The sequence below is a fragment of the Anguilla anguilla genome, chromosome 6 (genome assembly GCF_013347855.1).
Source record: "Anguilla anguilla isolate fAngAng1 chromosome 6, fAngAng1.pri, whole genome shotgun sequence".
Taxonomy (NCBI): Eukaryota; Metazoa; Chordata; class Actinopteri; order Anguilliformes; family Anguillidae; genus Anguilla; species Anguilla anguilla.
Genome location: NC_049206.1, coordinates 59,890,018 through 59,914,829, shown reverse-complemented (window position 1 = coordinate 59,914,829; position 24,812 = coordinate 59,890,018). Strand labels below are relative to the sequence as shown.

Below are 24,812 nucleotides of genomic sequence, written 5' to 3'. Positions count from 1 at the left end.
ATTAATATGGAGTTGATCCATCCTTCTTCAACCTCCACTCTTCTGGGAAGGCTTTATGCTAGTTGTTTGGAGCACTGCTGCAGGGATTTGCTTCCATTCAGCCAGAAGAGCTTTAGTGAGGTCAGGCATTGATTGGGCGATTAGGCCTGGCTCACAGTTGGCTTTCCAGTTGATCCCGAAGGTAGGATGGGGTGGAGGTCAACTAGACTCTGCTTTCATGTTTCACTAGACTATGTCATGGGGGTGACATAGCTTAGGAGGTAAGACCGATTGTCTGGCAGTCGGAGGGTTGCCGGTTCAAACCCCGCCCTGGGCACGTCGAAGTGTCCTTGAGCAAGACCCCTAACCCCCAACTGCTCTGGCGAATGAGAGGCATCAATTTTAAAGCACTTTAGATAAAAGCGCTATATAAATGCAGTCCATTTACCATTTCACATCAAAACAGACACCAGGTTTAATAATATAATTTATTAAACATACAAAAATACAGGACATCATCTACAGAATAATCTAACCGAGGAAGCTAACTAGGAGGAGGTATGATGGTTTGTATGCATGTGCTTGTATGTGTGCGTGTGCACACGTGTTCTTTTGTCACTTTGTGGAACAAAGGCAACTTATCTTGTCTGATGTCAACAAATTTGCTTTATAAAAGAAAAATGTTGTGATATGTTATTACTAGGCTGATGTTGCACGAAGACAAACGGAATTACTTCCAATTTTCCATTGTAGGCTGAAACTAGTGGTGGATCACCACAATGGAGACTGTGACATCGTCATGTCCTGGAGCCAAGCCAAGAACTAAGCAGCTCCATTACTTTGCTAATTTTGTGTCAATGTCTGTGTTAAACTGTCTCTAGAAGTCTGTCCCACCCTGATTTTAACTGTCTGTCAAGCCTTAACTCAGACCCACAGTCTCTTACCCCCTGATTGAATAACTCTGATACAAACCCATGTGACATAAAACGCAAAAACACTCACAACACACACTTTTATACACCGTGTATTTGGAGGCACAGACACATGTGGAGTGTACAGGAATACAGCCTTCACACTTATCATAAGTATCAGGACAGAAGGGGAGATGGGACAATGCATCTTGTAAAAACCACAGTGACTGCAGTACAGACCACAAAGAGCAATGCATGCAGTCACAGATACGATAACTTAAATATCTAAAACATCTAGTAGAACACTAAAAAGGAAATAAAGGCTGATCTTGTTAAATTGATGTCAGCAATCAAGTCAGTTTTTCTTTTCAGAACTGGACTGCCACAAGACAATATTAGCTGGAGAGGTAACTGCAGGATGCTGTACTGGGGTTGGGGGGGTGGTGGGGGGGCGGACTGTATTTGCACAGAAGCCCAGATTTGGTGCTGCACCCTTGAAGGGTCCCCGTGTGATGAGCAGACAAGGAGAGTTCTTGTGAGGACCGTCCTCTCTTCCTGTCTCTCTGTCCTGACCCCGTCCCTGCTCTGCCCCCACCCTAAAATCCAGGAAGAGAGTTGATGAAACGGGGGGGGGGGGGGGTTGGGGGGGACCAGGTCTGTCTGTCAGTGACGTCACAGTTTCCTGTTTCCGGGTCCTTCCGGGCGGCGTGCCGACTGGGCGATGGCGGCCGGCGCCAGGCTGGAAAAGTCCGCTCTGCTCTCCTCGGTGTCGCCGCAGGGGGGCAGGAGGCGCCCCCCCCCGTTCTGGTCGCGCGGGGCGACGCCCCGGTCGCGCGTGGCGTAGGGGCGGTGGTGGTCGTCGGCGCCGTATTCGCCGTCCCGGTCCGCCAGCGCGTCGGCCTGCCGGCACGCCCACAACAGGCTGCGCACCTCGGTCCGGAAGGTGTTGCTGAACAGGTAGTACACCAGCGGATTGAAGACAGTGGACGACTTGGCGAAGAGGCAGGGCAGCAGCGCCACCACGGCGGGGAGGGCGTCGCCGGGGTGGAACGCCGACCACAGGCTCACCGCCGAGTACGGTGTCCAGCTGCCGACAAACCCCGCGCTCACCAGCACCGCGATCTGACAGAAACATTTTTAAAATGTCATTTTAAAAAATTTTTTTTGGGGGGGGGCTTTTTCAGTTTTACTGGACAGAACAGTGTGGAGAGACAGGAAGAACAGGGAAAGAGAGAAGGAGAGACGAACAGGGGAAGAAAGAAGGAGAGACGTGTGACAAAGGGTCGCACAGTCGGGACTCGAACCACCAACGTTGCGGCTCGTAATGAGCATGTGGACAGTGCTCTACAGGCTACACCATGAGACACCCGAAAAATTAAATTTTTTAATTTACATGGATAGGAAATCGTGTTTCTATAACAACCACGGCGAAATAAATGAATATAAACGTGTTTGAGGAAATTTATGATGAAAAAATGTTTTCACTGGAAAAATTACAAAATAAATAAGGCTTATGTCATAAGCTGAACAAAATGCAAAAAATGTAAAAATTTTATTTTTTAATTTACATGGATAAGAAATCATGTTTCTATAACGACCATGGTGATATAAATAAATATAAATGTGTTTGAGGAAATTTATAATGAAAAAATGTTTTCACTGGAAATTGGCTTAGGCTATGCCCAAAAGTTGAATAAAATGCAAAAAATTTTAGAAATGTAATTTTTTAATTGACATGGATAGGCAATCATGTTTCTATTGCAACAATGGCAAAATAAATTAATATGAATGTGTTTGAGGAAATTTATGATTAAAAAATGTTTTCACTGGAAAAATTGCAAAATACATAAGGCTATAGGCTTATGTCATAAGCTGAACAAAATGCAAACAATGTAAAAATTTTATTTTTTAATTTACATGGATAGGCACGTTTCTATAACAACCATGGTGAAATAAATTAGTATAAATGTGTTTGAGGAAATTTATGATTAAAAAATGTTTTCACTAGAAAGCTATAGCTATAGGCTTATGTCCAAAAGCTGAAAAAAAAAGCTAAAATATTTTAGCTTTTGAAGAAAGCCTCCTTTGGCAACCCTAACCCTAACCCTAACCCTAACCCTAACCAACCCTAACCCTAACCCCAACCCTAACCCTAACCCTAACCCTAACCAACCCTAACCCTAACCCTAACCCTAACCCTAACCAACCCTAACCCTAACCCTAACCCTAACCCTAACCAACCCTAACCCTAACCCTAACCCTAACCAACCCTAACCCTAACCCTAACCAACCCTAACCCTAACCCTAACCAAACCTAACCCTAACCCTAACCCTAACCAACCCTAACCCTAACCCTAACCAACCCTAACCCTAACCCTAACCAACCCTAACCAACCCTAACCCTAACCCTAACCCTAACCAACCCTAACCCTAACCCTAACCCTAACCAACCCTAACCCTAACCAACCCTAACCCTAACCCTAACCAACCCTAACCCTAACCCTAACCAACCCTAACCCTAACCCTAACCAACCCTAACCCTAACCCTAACCCTAAACCCTAAACCCTAACCCTAACCCTAACCAACCCTAACCCTAACCCTAACCAACCCTAACCCTAACCCTAACCCTAACCAACCCTAACCCTAACCCTAACCAACCCTAACCCTAACCCTAACCAACCCTAACCCTAACCCTAACCCTAACCCTAACCCTAAAACCAACCCTAACCCTAACCCTAACCCTAACCCTAACCCTAACCCTAAAACCAACCCTAACCCTAACCCTAACCCTAACCCTAACCCTAACCCTAAAACCAACCCTAACCCTAACCCTAACCCTAAAACCAACCCTAACCCTAACCCTAACCCTAACCCTAACCCTGTGCCTAACCCTAACCGGTACCCTTTTAGCGTGAGCACACGTGAGCGAGCACGCCGGCGGGACACTCACGAGCACCAGTTTGCGCTGGGTCCGGACGACGTTGGGGATGCGGCCGCTGTTGTTGACGGACCTGTAGGCCAGCCGCAACTTCAGCGCCAGGCCGAAGTAGCAGGCGATGATGACGGCGGCGGGGAGGACCAAGACCAGGGAGAACACGGCGAAGACGAAGGAGGGGCCGTGCCGCCCCAGGTCGCCCCAGGCCAGCGTGCAGGACGTCCCGAAGGGCTCCGGCCCGTACCGCCCCCACCCCAGCAGGGGCAGCAGCGCCCACAGCAGCCCGTACAGCCACGTGCACGCCACCAGCACGTGCACGCTCCTCTTGCTGATCTTCTCTTCTGTGGAGAAATGTGGAGACACGTTAAACGCTGACACAGAAACACCCTAAACACCGACAAGCTAAACACCAACGCCACACACAGAAACACGCTAAACACCAAAACCACACACAGAAACACGCTAAGCACCAACAAGCTAAACACCAAAACCACACACAGAAACACGCTAAACACCAAAACCACACACAGAAACACGCTAAGCACCGACAAGCTAAACACCAAAACCACACACAGAAACACGCTAAGCACCAACATGCTAAACACCAAAACCACACACAGAAACACGCTAAGCACCAACAAGCTAAACACCAAAACCACACACAGAAACATGCTAAGCACCAACGCCACACACAGAAACACGCTAAGCAACGACAAGCTAAACACCAAAACCACACACAGAAACACGCTAAGCACCAACATGCTAAACACCAAAACCACACACAGAAACACGCTAAGCACCAACAAGCTAAACACCAAAACCACACACAGAAACATGCTAAGCACCAACGCCACACACAGAAACACGCTAAGCAACGACAAGCTAAACACCAAAACCACACACAGAAACACGCTAAACACCAAAACCACACACAGAAACACGCTAAACACCAAAACCACACACAGAAACACGCTAAACACCAAAACCACACACAGAAACACGCTAAGCACCAACAAGCTAAACACCAAAACCACACACAGAAACATGCTAAGCACCAACGCCACACACAGAAAAACGCTAAGCAACGACAAGCTAAACACCAAAACCACACACAGAAACACGCTAAACACCAAAACCACACACAGAAACATGCTAAACACCAAAACCACACACAGAAACACGCTAAACACCAAAACCACACACAGAAACACGCTAAACACCAAAACCACACACAGAAACACGCTAAGCACCAACAAGCTAAACACCAAAACCACACACAGAAACATGCTAAGCACCAACGCCACACACAGAAACACGCTAAGCAACGACAAGCTAAACACCAAAACCACACACAGAAACACGCTAAGCACCAACATGCTAAACACCAAAACCACACACAGAAACACGCTAAGCACCAACAAGCTAAACACCAAAACCACACACAGAAACATGCTAAGCACCAACGCCACACACAGAAACACGCTAAGCAACGACAAGCTAAACACCAAAACAACACAGAAACACGCTAAACACCAAAACCACACACAGAAACACGCTAAACACCAAAACCACACACAGAAACACGCTAAACACCAAAACCACACACAGAAACACGCTAAACACCAAAACCACACACAGAAACACGCTAAGCACCAACAAGCTAAACACCAAAACCACACACAGAAACATGCTAAGCACCAACGCCACACACAGAAACACGCTAAGCAACGACAAGCTAAACACCAAAACCACACACAGAAACACGCTAAACACCAAAACCACACACAGAAACACGCTAAACACCAAAACCACACACAGAAACACGCTAAACACCAAAACCACACACAGAAACACGCTAAACACCAACGGCACTCACAAATCAACACTTAATATTTTATGTGTGTTCACACAGCTCATACATGCCACTAATCACCGGACAAACTTTAATTTAATTTTGCCCTAATTAATTATTAAATATCCCATCATGCATTTGGTTTGACACCTGCATTTCAGGGTATTTCTTGCAGCAGTCCACCACCAGAATATTTAATTGCAGTGTATCTTTATGAATCTCACAGGGGGAAATTCACATTGTTAGAATTAATTAAGTGAGAAAACAAAAGAGTAAGAAAATAGTAAGAAAAGGACCAAAGACTGGCTGCACGCATTTAAATGCTTTTCATGATTTCCAGACAGAAATATCTAACAAAGGAAATAAAAATTAACTTTGTTGGAATAACCAGCAAACAAGCTGCAATTAATTTGCGTATGCTAATGCACAAATTAAATTAAATGATATTATGTTCACCTTGTCTGAGCCATCCCAAATTAAGGGAAGAGATGGACCTACAGGGTGGAAGAGATGAACCCCCCCCCCCCCCCACTTAGGGATGCCCCCTTCTTCCCCCTGTGTGACCCCCCACGTGACACCCCCACCCCTGCAAGCTTCAAACCCCTTTCATTATTTAACACTTTCATGCACAGTGTCCACTACAGTGGACAGGGCTTTCAAAGTCTATTTTTGCCCGGTCAAACACATATCTGATCTCCAGATGGCAGATTCCTTGGACCTTTGCCAAAATTTTGATATGCTCCACATTGCTCCATAAAATGCTCTATATTGTTACATTTGACTGGCTATTCTAGTTTTGATACATTGAAGCTCAAAATGGTGGGAGGTGGTGGAAACGTTCAAAGTACCTCAATACAACTATGAAAACCTTCTACCTTGCACGCATCGTGGCTCGGAGCAGGGGTACAGACGGGGGGAGGGGCTTTCATACGCATCGCCAGGACATCAAACGCAGCTGCTCCCTCGCCCCCCCCCCACACCCCCCCCCACCCCACCCCCCACCCATGTTCCATTGATTGAGGTCCAGAGCAGCTGACACCTGCAGATTATTATTCGGATGTTACCTTTGGCTCACGCCTCAGAAACGCCCGGGCGCTGGGGCTCGGGTTCGAGCGCCAGTTTGGAGAAACATAAATACGGTCTCGCCGTTTTGCCTTCAGGAACCTTCCGGGCTTTCTTGACAGCGCGTTGGCATTGGTACTCCGAAATAGCTCCACAAAGCCGCCCCCCCCCCCTTCCCCACCCCACCACTTATTTCCATTGCCCCCCAACCCCCCCCACCTATTTCCACTGCCCCCCCCCTGCCCCGCACCACCAGTGAAGCACTGGAGCAGAAAAGATCAGGGGCCGCTTACTTGATTGAATTGGACCGAGAACACAATTTTTTTTTTCCAGTTGATGACAACGCTTACTGTGTCAGGCTCAAGGACGGCAGTGAACATTCTTGTAAGTTTGGGAGACCTGGGGGGAATGGGGAAGGGGGAGGGAGGAGTATGGCTTGGTGGGGGTCAGGATAATTTCACCCCTGTTCTGCAGGTCTATCAGAAAGGATAACACACAGTTCACCTGAGTGCAAGCCTTCCGCGCCGCCTCTTTAATCGCAGACCATCTCGCCTTCCTTCCACCGGCAGTAACCTGGCAACTAGCAGCGGGACTGCACACATGCCTGGGGGGCTTAATGGGGGAAGCTCACTTGTGGCCCCCTTTGCACACTTAGAGCTCCCAAGTGTTCACTCATTGGTAGAGAATAAGGAAGTGCTCACTCACTTGTAGGAAATAAGGAAGTGCTCACTCATTGGTAGGGAATAAGGAAGTGTTCACTCATTGGTAGAGAATAAGGAAGTGTTCACTCATTGGTAGAGAATAAGGAAGTGTTCACTCATTGGTAGAGAATAAGGAAGTGCTCACTCATTGGTAGGGAATAAGGAAGTGCTCGTTCATTGGTAGGCATTAAGGAAGTGTTCACTCACTGGGAGACTGCACACTCAGGGACACGATGAACCGCACCACGGCCATGACGGCGAGGGTGGCGATGCTGGCGACGCCGAAGAGGAATCCCATCAGGCCGTAGTACAGGCAGGCGGGGTGCCCCCCCACCCAGCGGTGGCTCCAGGATGAGGCGATGGCCAGGGGGTACATGGTGAGCGCCGCGCCCAGGTCCGTCACCGCCAGGTTCACGCTCAGCAGCTCCGGGGGCTTCATGTATCTCCGCCTCTTAAATGCCGTGATGAGGACCAGCACGTTCCCCACCAACGTCAACATGGCTGAGCGGGGGGGGGGGGGAGACACGCCAGGAGCAGTCATTACACTGGGAGTAAACCAGGAGTAGCATTTACACGGCACAAACCCAGAGTAACCACACTGTGAGTAAACCAGGAGTAGCATTTACACTGCACAAACCCAGAGTAACCACACCGTGAGTAAACCAGGAGTAGCATTTACACTGCACAAACCCAGAGTAACCACACTGTGAGTAAACCAGGAGTAGCATTTACACTGCACAAACCCAGAGTAACCACGCTGTGAGTAAACCAGGAGTAGCATTTACACTGCACAAACCCAGAGTAACCACACTGTGAGTAAACCAGGAGTAGCATTTACACAGAAGTGCAGAGCATACGTCATGCAGAGTTCGGTTAGCAGAACACCGGCTGTGTAAGTGGACAAATAGAGCTAAATGGACACAAATTGGCACTGACAATCGAGAAGTGATGTGAGTTTCCTGGCAAAATAAAAAAAAGCAAAATAATGATCTGATGTGCAGCTATTTTCATCATCGAATGTTCTCATCCCCTTGTGTTCCTGCAGGAACGGCTGCTCGCAATGACCACTCTACGTGGCCATTTAGGGCTAACTATCCACGCACCACACAATTCAGCTTCCAAGTGATTTTTTTTTGTTTTTTTTGGTTTCGTTTTTGAAAGCAATTTCAATTGTGCAGCATTCACAGGATGCAAATCGTTTTATTTTTTTGTGTTTTTTTTTTTTGATACAACTGACCTCTGGTGCCCAGATTCATGATTGCTTATAACCCTCTCCCGCCCAGTTTGTGATTGCTTCTGCCACTACCCCCCACCGCCCACCCCCCCCCCCCCCTGTTCATTCTTGTTCAGGACCTCAAAAATCCCAGACCTGGCTCTGTGCGCTTGTAAAAAGCTCTGATGCGCAGGTAACCGTTGGCCGCTGTTTGTCCGCGGTCTTTATATCACCATGCATGCCTACGTGTGTCTGGGGCCTTTAGATATGTATCAGTGTGTGCACGGCTGGAGCTAAAAGCCGTTCACACAGGCTTGGTTTTGAAAAGCATGAACACCCAGTTCACCATTTAGCTGAGGCTGTTATTCAGAGCGAGTTACACAGCGTATACATTTTTTGCAAATCGTTTCATAGAGCTGAATCTATACCAAAGCCACGCAGATTGTGTGCTTTTGCTGAAGGGCATGACAGCAGTGTCCCAACTGGGAATCGAACCCGCATCCCCCGCATTCCGAACCGTTACTCCACACTGTTGCGCAACAGCGGCTGATAAAGGCACCCGCTAAAAAACTGATACCCTACAGATTTGCATAATCGGAAAAAACATCGTCAACATAATTTAACCTCAGTCCACTTTCGTCCACCCTATTCAGAGAGAGACAAACACATTGAGATATCAAGGCCCCAAACATGCCCCCACTGGTGGCCACTCAGAGGATAATCACAACCTTTAGCGGTTTCAAAGAGGCCGGGTGCAAATAAAGCATGCTAACATTCTTTAATAAATCAGCCAATAAAGATGTGCAACAATACTCATATGTGCTATGAAAACACTAGAATAAACAGTGCATTCGTACCTCACACATACTGAACCAGCACAATTCCAGAGCACACTTCACTACATGCTTCTTTGAGTTCTTCAAACAAAGAAAACTGGTCTTCTGTTTGTACTTAATGTCTCACATTATTCTGTTGAATGCTTAAAACTGTTAGGCACTAATAAACGCAAGTTTTAAAAAATACACTCCCGAGATGCAATGTGTAGCCACCTCCCACACACCACCCCCCAACCCTCCCACACACACACACACAGTGACCTATGACCTCTAGCGTGTGTGACACAACTTAACTACGTTATGAAAGTGCATTATAACTCAGGATGAATAGACGTGACTTGTACTACTTACTGACGCAAGCAAATACATTAAATAAAAACATAAATAAATTAACCTCTGAAATGAATGAGATGAAATACTTGGATTCAATGCTAATACGACTTATGGCCACTCAAATATAATTATAAGAGATGCGCACAACCTTCTGCATGAAAGCATATTCATATGCTGAGTACGATCAGCTGGATTATGGGACACACACACACACACACACACACAAAAAGCTATTATCAGTAAGCCCCTACTAGACACAAACAAGCCCTTACAGATGAAAATTTTGATTGTGTCTGGGTTTAAATAACCTGGCGTACGCACACACAAACATACGCAAACGTACACACACTCACACACACTTATTTCACGATTGGAAATGATGAATCCATTTTCATAAACAGAATAATTTATATAGTTGTAAATACTTAAAATAAGATTGAATCAATCAAATGTTTTACATCCATGACTCAGCTGCAGCCAATGTGCACACACCCCTGCACCCCCAACCCCCTGCTGATATATCTCTAAGTATGTATATACGGTACTGTGGAAAAATCAGAGCCCATCCATCCTTTCACTCTCCAGTGAAAACAATCATTAAGTTCAAGTTATTTATTTTTTTCAGTGTCAGAAAATAATGCAGCAAACATACAGTATATTCATCAGAAAAATGATACAAAAACCTCCACGGCCATGTGCAACATCAAATCTTTCACAATTCAGTGTGTCTACCCTTCACCTTTGCTACTTCTTTAATTCTTTTGTTGAGCTGGGTTTCTCAAGGAAATCTGCAGGAATACATTTCTGTGCCTTTTGTGAAGACCTCCACAAGCGCTGTATTGGAAGGCGGTCGCATTTTCTTCTTCTCTCGATCCAATCCAAGTAAACCCCAGGCCCGTTCAGCGAAGATGAGGTCCTGAGACCACCAGCAGCGCAATCATCTCAGCAACGTGCCCAAGGTCATTATCTTGCCGCAGAATGAATCTGCTCCCAGTCGAACGTTGCCCAGAGGGTATATTGCATGATACAGTGTGTTAAGATTTCTAACTCAAATCTCAGACTCCAGGTGTTGCTATGCAAACCCCCCAGACTTGCTCTGATCTTCCACCGTACCTTGTAGACATGGTTACGAGAGACTGCCATCGCTTCGACCGCATACATAAATGCCTTCTCTTACTTCAGGAAATATAAGATTTAAACTCATCGGCGCGTGAGACCTTACTCCACATCTCAGGTGTCCAGTTTCGGTGTAGACGGGTACAAGCTTTCTTCACTCTCGTTTCTTTTGACAGCTACACATCGTTTCAGACCCACAGTGATGAGTCTGCCTTCTCACAGCGGAAAAGCTGACAGAAATGCATGTGGATTTCTTCATATCTGAAGCAAGAGTGGAGCTTGATTTTTCCCATCTCTCAAAGATAAAATCTTTTAAGTATTGCCATTGCGATGGTCAATTTTCAATTCCATGTATTTGTACGGAAAACTGTCACAAAGATCAAAGAAAAAGATCAAAGACCAGGCCTGAGCCCCCAAAGCAAGCACACGAGGTAAAAAAAATAAATAAATAAATAAAAATAAAAAATAAATAAATAAACTCCCCATTGGGGTGAAAATTATCTGACACTGAAAAACAATTGCACGGAATGGCAATTGATTTGACTGGAAACAGAATAAATGTAAAGGGTGGTCTTCGACTTTTGCAGATTACAGTACAAGTACATACACATCTGTCCCCGACAGTGGCCCACAAGGACGATTGTGTTTCAAAAAAACATAAGGGAAACGCCCTCCAAATCAAAAAAACGACGCGAAGAGCAGAATCGCCGCAAAATCAGTTCATACGACGGAAGCTCTCCACGCCAATTAGGGGGAGTCGCACAATGAAAGAACACGTCACGACTGCTTTTGGTTGGGCAGCGGGAAGAGACCAGAGAACGCCCATTTGAATTATTATTTTTTTATTTTTTTATTTGGAGGGTGTTTCCTTTCTGTTAGTGCTTTCGTTTTTGAAGCGCAATCGTCCATTGGCGTCTTCTCTTTGATTTGGAGCGCTTTTCCCTTTTATGTATGCGCTTTTGTTTTTGAAGTGCGATTTTCCTTATGCGCCACCGTAGTCCCCTGTAGCGGCCACGAGACTCGGGTACTAATCATGCCATAAGAACCACATATTCTGCTATGCTGAAACGTACACGACAAGGGATATTCAATAAAAAAGAGAAAATTAAATTAATATTTTCACGCAGCATGTTTAGTCATCCAAGACACTTGTACTATGTCAAAAAAAAATTTTTAACAAACTTTTTTCTGCTGGATCTCAGGGGCAATACATATCAATGTGTGTTTACCAAAATTAAACAATAAATGGACTGCAGATTTGAAATGTTATTATAAACTGATTACGGTTTTTTAAGCCAGTGTCCTGGGGACCCACTGCCCTGCATGTTTTAGATGTCTCTCTGCTCCAACACACCTGATTCAAATGAATGGGTCGTTATCAGGCTTCTGCAGAGCTTGATGACGACACATTCATTTGAATCAGGAGTGTTGGAGCATGGAAACATCTAAAACATGTAGGGCAGTGGGTCCCCAGGACCAGGGTTGAGAAACACTGGTTTAAGCACAATTAATCAGAAAAGCACATGCTTACCCACGACCAGGAGGAAGGCACCGGCTCCGTAGTCCACGACAGGGGACAATTTTGAGGAATAGCGGTCATCCATTGGGCAAGGTATATTCTGCTCGCGGTTCTGTGAGACACTTACACCTGGAATTACACCAGAAGCGCAGCGAACGCTTGGCGGGAGCGGCGTGGAGCCCGCTTCCTGTCGGCCACCCGTGCTCGTGGATGACAGCTGTCAAGCCGTGGTACTTCCAGCGTCAAGTCTAATTTATCCCCGCTTGGCGCGCTGATTGCACAGAAATGCACAGTGGACGCGCAATGGTGACGGTCATATTCGTTCCATGTCACCACAGAAGCACAGTCGTGGACTATATATTTCATGAGAAACCTATTATACGCGTGCCTTTATTGTCCTTGATGTTTATTAGCAGGCTACACGTGCACATAAAAAAGCGGTACGACAGCGATGATAAATACCCGATGTGCTATTGAAATACGTCTTTCCAAATGAACATTGTGTGTGTCACTGAACTAACACCAACATAAATGAAAATATGTGTTTAGTAAATGTTTAGGCAGCTATTCAAAAACATAGCCTAAATTAAGGAATACTATTTTATAGGTTATCTGTGCTTTACGAAAGAATCATAAATCACAACGCAACCTTTAAAAAATGCAAAGTAAACACGTTACGCGAGAATCTTTCGAGAAAGACGGACCAGGCAGAGCTAGCCTACTTGTAGAAGTGGAGAAGCACCGGGAGCATTAGTACCAAACACCGTTTACAAGAACACCCTAAAAAAAGAAAAGGCTTCGGATGAAAGTGCCGCGGTTGCACGATGCAGCCTATTTAATTAATACGGCTAACGAGACGAGACCTCCACCTCTTTGCACTGTCTTCTCAGGGAAATCAAAGCTAAAATAAAACGTTACCTATCACAATGAACGAGTTACTTAACCCCGAAAAAAACATTAAGCTGCAGCAAATAAGCCACTGTCAAGAGAAACAGTTCGTTCGTTAAAGTTACCGAGAAAGCACACTTTCTAAAGCAGTCTACTTAAAGCTGTTTTAGAACTGCTAGCAGCAAATGCAACGTAAACAATAATACGAATTAACACTACATTAATGTTAACTGTGATGTGATGACTGTGCTGTTAAGGAAAACTTAATTAGCAACAATAGAATGCGCACGGATTGTTAACCATGTCTCTAAAGGCGGTTTCTGAGCAGCTCACAAGAATCCCCTAGAGGAGAGCGTGTAGAAAAACGCTTCTGGTGCACGCGGTCTTGCGCTTTAACTGCTGGTCCGCTTTGGGTGTAAATTCCAGCCGCTTCACGAGACATGCTCCTCTTTTTTTGCGCCCTTGGCTAAAGACTGCGCGCGAAACGTCCGTGCACAGTTCCGGACACTGTCTTGCAGCCGACCTGGCGACCTGCGTAATATGAGAATCGGTGAAACGTCTGCGAGTTATCCACACTGACAGGTACGGTGCGGAGACGTCGCGGCAGACTGTGGGATTACTCCGTGGCCACCGTCGCCCATCACCTTTCAGGCTGACACCATCCGAACGCATCTCTTCTAAGCGAAATTTATAATATCTGACTGACGTCATGCCGGAGGCGTTGACCGAAGGTGATTGATTTTTACACAAAACAGACTGCACATCTAAAGCAGTTTGGTTACGCGCTGTCGTTCTCAAGCAAACCCGGAGGGTTATACGGTCAGTTTGATGAATTAACCCCAATCACAGAGCGTTTTGTAGTTCTGTATCAGCAACGCGCACTTGCCTGAATGAATTTAGCTTTCGATTAAGACACAATTTAGGCGCTTATCATATCGTTGCAGTTTCTCGTGATCTCATGATCTCTTTGCGATTTGTGTGTGAATTTACATCGAATCTGGAACAAATCGTGGCCTGTTGGCCGTGGCCTGTTTTATTAATCACTTCGAGAATTCTTATTACTTATGATTTTATTCTTTTTATTTTTATTGTCTTTTTACTGTTTTCGGTGTCTTTTATGGATCTTTTTATCTTTACTATATGTGACGTGAAGCACGTTGTATTACAATCTTGCATTAAAGGTGCTATATAAATTAATTGTGATTTGATTTTATCTCACTATATTCTCTTACAACGATCCAGACAGCAGACTTGCTGTCCATCTTCAGATTGAGACTAAAGACCCACTTAGGATGTCCTGTAGATGTAATCTGCATGTAATCAGGAACTAGATTTTGGTTCTTGCTTATTAATTTGCATTGGTTGGACCCATACGCAGTGGTCTGGGAATTTTGTTAACCAGGTCTGGCACTATTGCTTATGTAAACATTATGAATGCACTTATGTTTTGCATACATCGTAAGCCACTCTTGCTAAATGTGATTGATAGCATGATATATTCACATTTGATTACATATATCATACGCCTAGGCAATCCCCATTAGCCGACTGGACGCCTGAAGAATCCCCCGCTGGCCGATTGGGCACCAGAAGTCCAGCTGCCGAGCCGGACACAAAGTGTGTTCTGCGGACTCATGTCTGCGAGCGTCCAGCGCCCGAACGGCGGTGTCATCGCGTGCAGCTGCGGTGACGGGGACGCGCCGTGCTTCAGAGGAACGCACGCACGCGCGCGTTCGTCTGCGTTCTCCGGGGGCCGGTGATGATGAACGGCGAAAAAAAGGCTGACTGAGCGTTTCAAAAAGCGGCGGAAGAAGCGTGAAAAAGGAAGGGGGTGGGGGACACTCATTCTGCAACACAAAAGACGGGATGAGAAGAAGGAAGAAAGAAAAGCGACATTGTGCGGATCACCTTCTTTCATTCACCGCCAGCCTTTCGGAGTAACTTAAAAGGCACCTGTGTGTTACCATGGTCACCCCGTAACCCCGGCGACATCAGGTGCCGCGTGTCCGCCCGCTCTTGGAAAACACGAGAAGGAGGAGCTTCCAGAAGAACGTAATTCTGGTTATTCATAGTTCATTCTTCCCACCCGGTCCTCCATCTGATCTTTTCACCTCCATGGCGATGGGATAACAAGCCTTTTCTGATGGACACTCGAGATAGGAGGAGGGGCGGAGACTGGGGGGGGTGGACATAAGTGGCAATTGCACATCGCCATGTGGGGACTGCTGGTCACAGTTGGCACTCCGGAATCGATACCAACGCGGAAAAACAACAATTCCAGGAAAGAATGTCTGAACAAAAAAAGAAAACATGGTTTATTTAATAAGCTGACGCGTTAGACGCATTTGAATTACAAAAGAACGCACACAACACTTCGTTTTTACCCGTCCTCTGTAACGCGTGCGTGTTCCGCGGAGTGCAAACTAATCATAAAAGGACTTGTGTCTGATAGTAATTCCGCATTCCTCTCAGTTATTACTGCTGCGTGTTCAATTCATTCGGGGGGGTGGGGGGGGGGGGGGTGGGGGGGGCATCAGAAGCACTGGACCGTTTTCTTTCTCTATAACCGCTGATTGGGCGAAAGAGAGCTGAAATCGTGTTGCAGAACGGGCTAGAATTGTACCAGTGACTGCGCAGCTCTGTTATTATTATTATTATTATTATTATTATTATTATTATTATTATTAATAACTATGCATATGAAGGCAGTCGAAGTTCGTTGTCTGTTCCAGGACGCTGGGTGGCTCTGAAGGTTCTGGAGGTCTGCTGTTGGGGACGCCTAGTACCCGCCAAAACCACATCCTTCCCTCGTTATCCCCAGAACTGCACAACCACATTTTTTTTTTCAAAGTGACAGGAGGACACGGGAAAGCACGGGATGGAAGAACAGCAAAATGTCTGTGGAAAAGAACAGTGCCTGAACCAGATACCAGACCATGGGGTCCATCCATACCCTGGAGTCTTAACCAGATACCCGATCATGGGACCCATCCACACACTGGAGCCATAACCAGATACCAGACCATGGGGTCCATCCATACCCTGGAGCCTTAACGAGATGCGCCACCCAGAAGCCCCATCTCCATTTTAACCCTGTGTTGACCAGTGTTAGTATTAGGAGTGCCAGTAGCACTTTAAGTAGAACAGCACCCTCTCTGTTTAACGTCACCCTGTCGGCACCTGTTCTCTATGCTTCCCTATGGAGTTTTAAACCCCAAAGATTCAAACCCAGAGATCACCAAACTGCACTACAACTGGAAAAGCTATCTGAATCTGTGAAATAAGGATTAACTGCTCCAGTTACAGTATAATGCAGTTCTGTGACATTTAAACTCCATAGAATAGCTCTGCAATTGACCATATGTGTCATTTATTTAGTGGAGAATAATGTTAACTTCTCTTTAGTTATAAGCTGTCTGTACATTTTTTTTTTGCTAATAAAATTCACTCATGTTTCATTGTACAGATTTTAAGTAATGTTGTCTTTCGATTTTAATGCTTTTAAAAAAAAAAATAAATCCAAAGACAAACATCTCAAACATCTGACCAAAGATATTAAGATTTCACCTCTGATAAGTGCACTTACATCACCAAAACATCTGGCATTCAAAGGAGCACATAAAATCCGCTTTGATGAAAAGCCTATTATTTCCAGGCTAGCGGTAGGGACATGCAGCACATTTGTTTGTCAGGCGGCTCGCAGATTTCACCTCGGCCGCACGTGTCGAGCGTGTCATGAGCTTGGAAGGGACCGTGTACCGAGAGCATGAGAGAGCCCGGAGGGAAATGTTTATTCATTATATTCAGCTGCTATTCACTGGGATTACATAACGTAAGCAAGCTACCATAGACTATGCATGCTTCTGTGGCTCAGTCTGCAATGAAAATCAAGTCAAGTGGCGGTATGTTGTTCCTTGCGGGGAAATTCATTTGCCACTTCCATGGCTAAAAAAAAACTAATCACGGTTCACAAAGCAAAGTATGAAAATGACAAGCATCACGCTGTCACAGTAACTCCTTTAGTTTATCATTCTTGATTCTGAATCCTTGTGTTTGTAGGAGTGAGTCACCTTGACCACCATGTCTTATAGAATTAAAGTTTGCTTTGATTTGACTTGACAAAAACACTGCTTTTTTTTGTGCATGGATAAAAGATCATACGCTTTCTGTTTTGTTTATATTTTGAACAACGTTTCGTTGCATTAACTGAAAACAATTTTGTGATTGGTCCAGAAAAAAAAGTTCTTGGGAAGTGTAGAAAAAAACAAAAAACAGTCATCACCCATTACATTAATTCCATATTAATTACCCACAATTTACCATTCAAATAGAGAATGAACAACATCCCCAGCTCATTTCCAGACAGCTCCACTTCCTGTGTCCGTTGCACACGCAGTCCAGTTTAATTATGGCGCTAATCGGAGCCGTACGTGTTTTTTAAACGGCATCCCATGATAGAAACTGTTCTTGCTTGGGCAAGCAGGAAGTTCTTGCGTAGATATCAGATCAAATCAAATCCATTTGATCTGTATAACTTTTAAAAAAATTTTTTATAGAAAACTGTCGGAGAGACGCTTTGCAGAGTAACAGAAGGGGCAAACGCTGTACCAGGCCTGAACCCCGAAATAACAAACACCAGGTAAAAAAAAAACCCCCCCCCGAATGGGGACAAAAGACCTCAAACAGTAGTGAGAAAAAAGGCAGGTATGTACCTTCGCCACCACGACCTTGATCTGGACTAAGTGGTTAGAGAATGGATGGATGGATGTACCTATGTATCAGGAAAGTATTCCAGGTAGCAGAAAAATAATTTCCCTCTTTAGGAATGGTTCTTCAGCCGCCCAGAAGGGTGGAGGTTCCGGGTTTGAATCTCGACCGGGGTTCGAGCCCTGCCTGCGTGGAGTTGGCATGTACCCCTCTGTGGCCTGCGTGAGATTCCTCTGGGTACTCTGGCTCCCTCCCAGTGTGAAAGACATGCATGTCATGCCCTCGCCCTCGCCCTCGACCTAAGTAACTCTGATGGGTCAAATGCAGACGACAAATTACCCCCACAAGGGTCATGTGACCGCCGAATGACGGCCCCTCTCCCAAAACGACCCGGCGGCCCACGACATCGCCCGTCTGCGCGCAGCCGGGTTCTCCAATTACAGAGCGACCTTGTCCCGACGCGGCTCTGTCTGATCCCGACGCGGCTCTGTCTGATCCCGACGCTCCCGGCGTTCCCCGGAGCACCGGCGCCTCCTTAATTCCCCGTCCAATCAGAGGCCGCGGCGTGCGGGATCTGAAGCCGGGAGCCGCGGGTAATTTTCCCTGAGAGCTCCGACCCCGCGCTGCTTCAGGTATAATTATAATATTCATAATATTCATGTACATGAGACAACATCTCCGTGCGCTGGCTCTCTCTCTCTCCTCCCCCCCATTCCCGATCTCACCCGCCCTCCCCTCCCCTCACCCCCCCCCCCCCACCTCCCCGTGCAAATGGGACTCCCTCCCACGGCCTGTCAGCCTGTCGGCTTTGCAATTAATCTTCTTTCTCTCATCAACAACCATCATACTCCAGCACATTTCCTTCAATGAACACCTCTTTACCTCTGCTCTTCATGCTGCCCTTATGATTATATATACATATGTGTATATATATATAGATATAGATAGATATAGATCCTCTCCGAGGGCACACACAAGCCTTTTCATTTCTCTCCAGCTCGTGGAGAAGCAGCATTAACCACCAAACCAATTACCAACCTAATTATAACAATAATACACTTAGATTAATCTAGATTTATCAATTTAGTTCAATTTTTATTATGTTATATGTGCAGCACATGTCTGTGAAAAGGTGAACTGTGTAGGTATATATATATACAAGAAAAAAACTTTTTCTTGCAGCAAGAAATCACAAAGCAGGAGCCAAATTTATCTGAGATTTTAAGTCGAGCCACTCACTCAGAATGAGTATAGCCACACATATTCTTCTTAGCGTGCACAATTACTTATGGCACAATTCCTTTTAAGAGGGCGAATAATTCCTCAATAGGTGTTTCATCAATTAGTGTTCAATTAAGTGCTTGTTAAACTCGGGGGGGGGGGGTTTGGAGGTAAGCCAGCATACACACGGGGGGGTCCTAAAAAGCCTTCCCCAGGTGTGCAGCCACCTGTGCCATCGCCTTCAATAAAGCAGCAGAAGCTATTCCCGTCGCCTAGCAGGTTGCCACTAGCAACAGGCCACTCCCACTGCTGCCTTTTTTATTCAAATACCACCCCCCCTAGCCAGTACATTACATTACATGCATTTAGCAGATGCTCTTATCCAGAGCAACTTACACAACATTTTACACAGCATTTACATTGTATCCATTTATACTGCTGGATATATATACTGAAGCAGTGCAGGTTAAGTGCCTTGCTCAAGGGCACAATGGCGGTGTCTTACCTGGGAATCGAACCTGTGAACCTTTAGGTTACTAGACCAGTTCCTTACCCATAATACTACACTGCTGTCCTAGCCCCACTCCCAGTCTCAACCCTAGGTGTCTTACCTGGGAATCGAACCTGCGAACCTTTAGGTTACTAGACCAGTTCCTTACCCATAATACTACACTGCTGTCCTAGCCCCACTCCCAGTCTCAACCCTAGCCCCGCCCCCTATCTCCAGCCCCCGTCTCCACCCCTCCCTCCAACGTTTATTGGGTGTGTCCCATATTTTACTAGCGCCTCTTTTTACCTCCTTTAGCTACTGCAGAAAACAGGCTTTCCCCTGAACGGGAGAAGCGTCTGAATGCTCAGATTTATAAGACTGGGCACCCCTGATTTAAGTCGTTGATTGGCTAAACACACTCCACACACCTTGTCCTGCACGATAAGCCCGCAGGCACTGCGGCCCCCTGGGAATTCTGTGGGCTGAACGAACCGGCGAGAAAGAGCCGCGTTTCCGCCTGGGCTTTCAGTCCACGCTCAGGCCGGGGAAGGATTCAACGGCAGAGGGGGAAAAAAAAGAAAAAGTGTATTAAAAAGATTAGATCTTAATTCCCCAACTGTCCTGCCTTTGGAGAATTAACATGATTGGTCCTTTCCAAATTCACATTAACCCAGAACCCATTAAATCCACGCAAGCGAGCGACTGACGCAAACAATGAACCAAGAAGAGAGTGTCAGGAGGCCTCAGCAATATGCTTTTTAAAAAAAAAAGAACTCAACACATATCAGCACAGCTCATCACAGTTTCCCCAGTGTAAGCCCTTGTGTGTTGCCGAGCAACCATCTCATGGATTATTTACAATCATTTAATTCATTTCCTACGCCCGGTTCATTTTCATTACTTCCTACTTCCAAACCTGGCGCAATTTACACGTTGACAGGGAGACGTGACCGATGTACCAACATGGTAACACCATGTCACAATCAGAGAGGTCATATCACGACATGATGAGACCATGTCACAATCAAGTGAGGTCATATCACAACCTGATGAGACCATGTCACAATCAGCAAGGTGATGTCACAACCTGATGACACCATGTCACAATCAGTGAGGTCATATCGCAACACGGTGACATCATGTCACAACCCGAACAATGGGAAAGCACACAAGCTGAAAGCTCAGACTAACAAACTGGATTCCGACTACAAACAACTGGATTCTCACCTCCCAACCCCCACTCCCCCCCCCCCCCCCCCTTTGCTCTGTAACCCACTTGTAGCACTCTGCCTGTGTGGTGGAAGGCCAACTCCTCTGATTGCTGATCGCTCAAATTATCGCCCTCCGATGCATCTGGAGAACAGCTGTAATTAGGCAGGAGTGCTGTAGTGCACCAGGCTCAACCTGCGCAGGCAAAAGCAATCGCATTCGCATTCGCGAGATACATTTACTCTGCGGCGGTTCGCTGAGTCCACTCTGAACTGAGGAAACCTCCCCGCTCTCTTTGCAAAATGATGAAATTACAATAACTCCGTGAACGCCGGTCACTGGCGAAGTGGCCTTTTTTCCACCCGCGATGCGTCGCAGTGCTTACGTTAGACGTCAGTGGAAAATGTAAGCAATCCCCAGCCTTCATCAGTGAAAAAGCGTTGCGCACGAGTTTCGAAAAACATCGAACGCAAAATATTTACATCATAAGGCGCACACTGCGGCGCAGGCTGTTTGTACTGTAATACGATAATACGTGTAATTTGTGGAACATTTGTTGCGCACAATACTGAAACAGCAGGTCCATTACAGAAGTAACAATGAGTCAAAAGGAAATTATTTTACTGCAGTGCTACACTCTATATGCTTTGTACTAAATCAAACAAATCATAACCCAGAGAAACACTGCCTGTTTTAAACTAATATTTGCCACCTTTGTTTTTTTCTACTACAACAGAAGTATTGTGAGACACTGTCAGTGAAGGGCAAACACAGATAGCATTTAAAAGCTTTTAAAGATGTTTAACCCTTTAAAGAGTTGTTTTTTTAAAATGTTGTTCCAAATTCTAAATCAGTGTTCTAGAACTCCATTGCCTTCAGCATTGCCTTGTGACATCAGCCTTAGAATGTTCAGTTAGCAGTAGTAGTGATTGTTACATCAGCATTAGAATGTTCAGTTAAGTTCATTCTAATCCCATTTCTTATATATTACACCTGAAAGGGTTAAAACCATCCTTTAAATGGCAATGAGACGGGTAACCTACAGGCACAAAGGAGGAGCCAGCAGGACGTTTGTTTGTTGAGAGGAAGGAACAGGTCACGTATCACTTGGGGATTACGGTGGCTGCTTCTCCCTGGACAACCTGTGTGATTCGGATCACTCTGAAGTCCGAACATACTGGGAATGGCTTTCTTTCATCCTAACAGCTGGAATACAAGGCAGATTCCACATCCAAAGAGTGTGATGTGACTCAGTACTCCTGTTTCATAAAATACCCCCCCCCCCCCCATAGACCTACTGTGAGATGCTGGGTGCCGCTGTTGAAACTGTGCAGCAGAACTGTAGTGTGTGTGTGGCGGGGGGGGGGGGGGTTGGGGGGGTGTGTGTGTGCGGGTGGGTAGACCTCTGATCTGAAGTGAAGGGAAAAAATAATGTCTGAAATGTCAGGACACCAGAAGAGGACAAAATCGATGGATGTATAATGTCAGAATGACCCCTGGGGGACCCCCTGTGTATGCAGGTTTTCAGTCCTGGGGGGACCTCCTGTGTATGTTTGTTTTAACTCCAACCACAATTGCAATCCCAGAATTTTAGCACGCTCTTATTTTTTCTTAATTGGCTGCTTTTCATGTTCAGAGGGAGTATTTACCCTATTAAGCCACGGAATCGGAGAAACGTGTAAAACGCATGTTTGTGACACGCTCAGCCATGGGGGGGTGGGGGGGTCATGTGACCCTGTAACGCAACAATGAATGAGGCACTCAGGCTGCTGAAAAGTGACAATTAAAATCCCCCCCCCCCCACCTCCCCATCCCCACACACTACACACCAGCCTCTCAGCATGCAACAGCCCCCCCCTCACCCCCATCTTTCAGAGCCATCCCCGTGACATCACAAGCACCCGATAGCCTTTTGTGAAACAACACACAATGTCTTGGTAAACAGTTTTCACAACCAAAGGGGGAAACATTAGCATAATAGCATCCTAGCGCTAATGTCAAGCAGGTATTATTACATCCGTCTATTTTTGTTGACGCCATGCGATGTAGTTACTTGCTCACATGCTAATTTGCATGCTATTGCTATTAACAGCCAACCTTATCCTGCAGTTCATTAAATGAACTGTGATAACAAACACATTTTAAATAGGAATTCATTTTGAAAGGAGGGGGGGGGAAGAGTAAAAGAGTAAAAATAAATGAGTTGTTTAATACGCCTGCGGTTCTGGTCAATTTTTTTATGTTTAATAGATGCAAAGGAACACTGGTTGCTAGGGGGCAATGAATAATGTGTCAAGGAAAGAGCTAAAAAGAGATTTTTTATTATTTTTATTTTTCTCTTTCTGGAAGATGGAAGATGGCGGCCGTGAGGTATTATCTGTCTATGTTTGATGTTACTGACGCCGCTGTATTGAGCTTCCCACCATGCTGTACTGAAAGCAAATAAATAATGACCTCGGTCGCGTGGTCATTAAAAGTGATTGATTGATTGATTGGTTGATTGAAAAGGTACGAGCCATTAGAAGGATTATAAAACCAAGAAAAAGTGTGAAATAAACAGAGCCTTCAAGTTGGGTCCATCAGTACATGAATGAGAACGGAGGGAAGATTGCGAATAGGAATTAATTTGAAAGCCCTTAGGTCATTTTCGTCATTTTCGTTTTTCACTTTCATGAGGCTAGCGTAGCGGGCCTGGCGCCGCCAGTTCGCTAGCGAAGCTCGCCGACCGGCTGCAAAGCAAAAGGCCTGGTAGCGGGCTGCCGTGACAACGGGGGGTAATACCACAGTGCTACTCCGCTTAAAGCCCTTTGAGCGAGAAAATAAAGGGATGCTGGGAGTTGCGGTCATCCAAAGTGCGGAACCGTTTTTGCAAGTAAAAGAATACGCTTCAGCTCTTTCACCGCTTCCTGTGAACTTTAAGTATTTTTACGTGTAATTAAACCGAGCAGCCGATGGCGATGAATAGCCTATTGGCCAGTCGTTCTTAACAAAGGTAGAGGTCGCAGACTTTGAGCGCCAGAAGTGCAGAAACCAGCTACTGGCTCTCGGACGTAGCCTGACGTTGCGCGAAAATGATGTCGTAACGCTCGATGCTCACGAAAGCAACTGAATGCCACGACCTGCACCCCCACCGTCAACAGACAGGCGTTTATGTAACTCTCACGAACCCTGGCCACGGTCCACACAGATTAAATTATTCATTTGTCCAAAGCACATCAGTGCTTGTCAGTTATTCTTTTTTTTTTTTTAAAGAAAGAAAAAAAGGCGGGGAACGCAGACATTCCATCTGACCTGTAAAGACAGAAGGGCAGACAGACGCTGTCGGCAAATTCGTATCCCAACTGCTGTATTACACTTCATTACCACAAACAGCAGGGGGCAGCAGCAACCGAATCCTGTCGCCAAACTGCCAAACTTTACTTATCGCCATATCAGAGTCCCTCCATGATGGTTAAACTCCACGTCTGGAAAACTAAGAGCAGCTTTTAAACAGTCCTTGAAGCCACTTCTTGTCCTCTGTCTTTTAAAACTACACTACATGGCCAGAAGTATGTAGACACCGGACATCTCATCCAAAATCATGGCCATTAATATGGAATTGGGTCTACCCTTTGCTGCTATAACAACCTCCACTCACCTCGGAAGGCTTTATACTAAATGTTTGGAGCATCGCTGCAGGGATTTGCTCCTGTACAGCCAAGAGCGTTAGTGAGATCAGCCACTGATTGGAGCGACTGTGCCTGGCTCACAATTGGCTTTCCAATTGATCCCATGGACACCCCCGAAAAAAGAGTGCTGATTAACAGTCTGTTACATCAGATAAAAAAAATTGAATCGCA

The 24,812-nt window shown here is 45.7% G+C and overlaps 1 protein-coding gene across 2 annotated transcripts; it reads right to left on the bottom strand.

Moving 5' to 3' along the window:
- Positions 1-1,341: 1,341 nt before the first annotated feature.
- opn8b (opsin 8, group member b) lies at positions 1,342-20,979 on the bottom strand. 2 transcript variants are annotated; one of them, XM_035422604.1, is made up of 4 exons: positions 20,193-20,979; positions 7,649-7,942; positions 3,842-4,167; positions 1,342-2,012 (listed from the first exon to the last, which is right to left on the bottom strand). In XM_035422604.1, the coding sequence occupies exons 2-4, from the start codon at positions 7,938-7,940 to the stop codon at positions 1,563-1,565; spliced, it is 1,068 nt and encodes a 355-aa protein (XP_035278495.1). In that variant the 5' UTR covers positions 7,941-7,942; positions 20,193-20,979; the 3' UTR covers positions 1,342-1,562. The 2 variants fall into 2 exon arrangements, with proteins under 2 accessions (XP_035278495.1, XP_035278493.1); XM_035422602.1 differs by lacking the exon at positions 20,193-20,979 and adding an exon at positions 12,471-13,801.
- Positions 20,980-24,812: the final 3,833 nt, after the last annotated feature.

Bases quoted from the DNA above. Each gene is read 5' to 3' on its own strand.
- opn8b (XM_035422602.1), bottom strand. From the start codon at position 12,543: ATGGATGACCGCTATTCCTCAAAATTGTCCCCTGTCGTGGACTACGGA. The intron at 7,943-12,470 runs GTAAGCATGTGC...CCCCCCGCTCAG, and splicing joins TGCCTTCCTCCTGGTCGTGG to CCATGTTGACGTTGGTGGGG. The intron at 2,013-3,841 runs GTGAGTGTCCCG...TGTTTCTGTCAG, and splicing joins CCCAGCGCAAACTGGTGCTC to ATCGCGGTGCTGGTGAGCGC.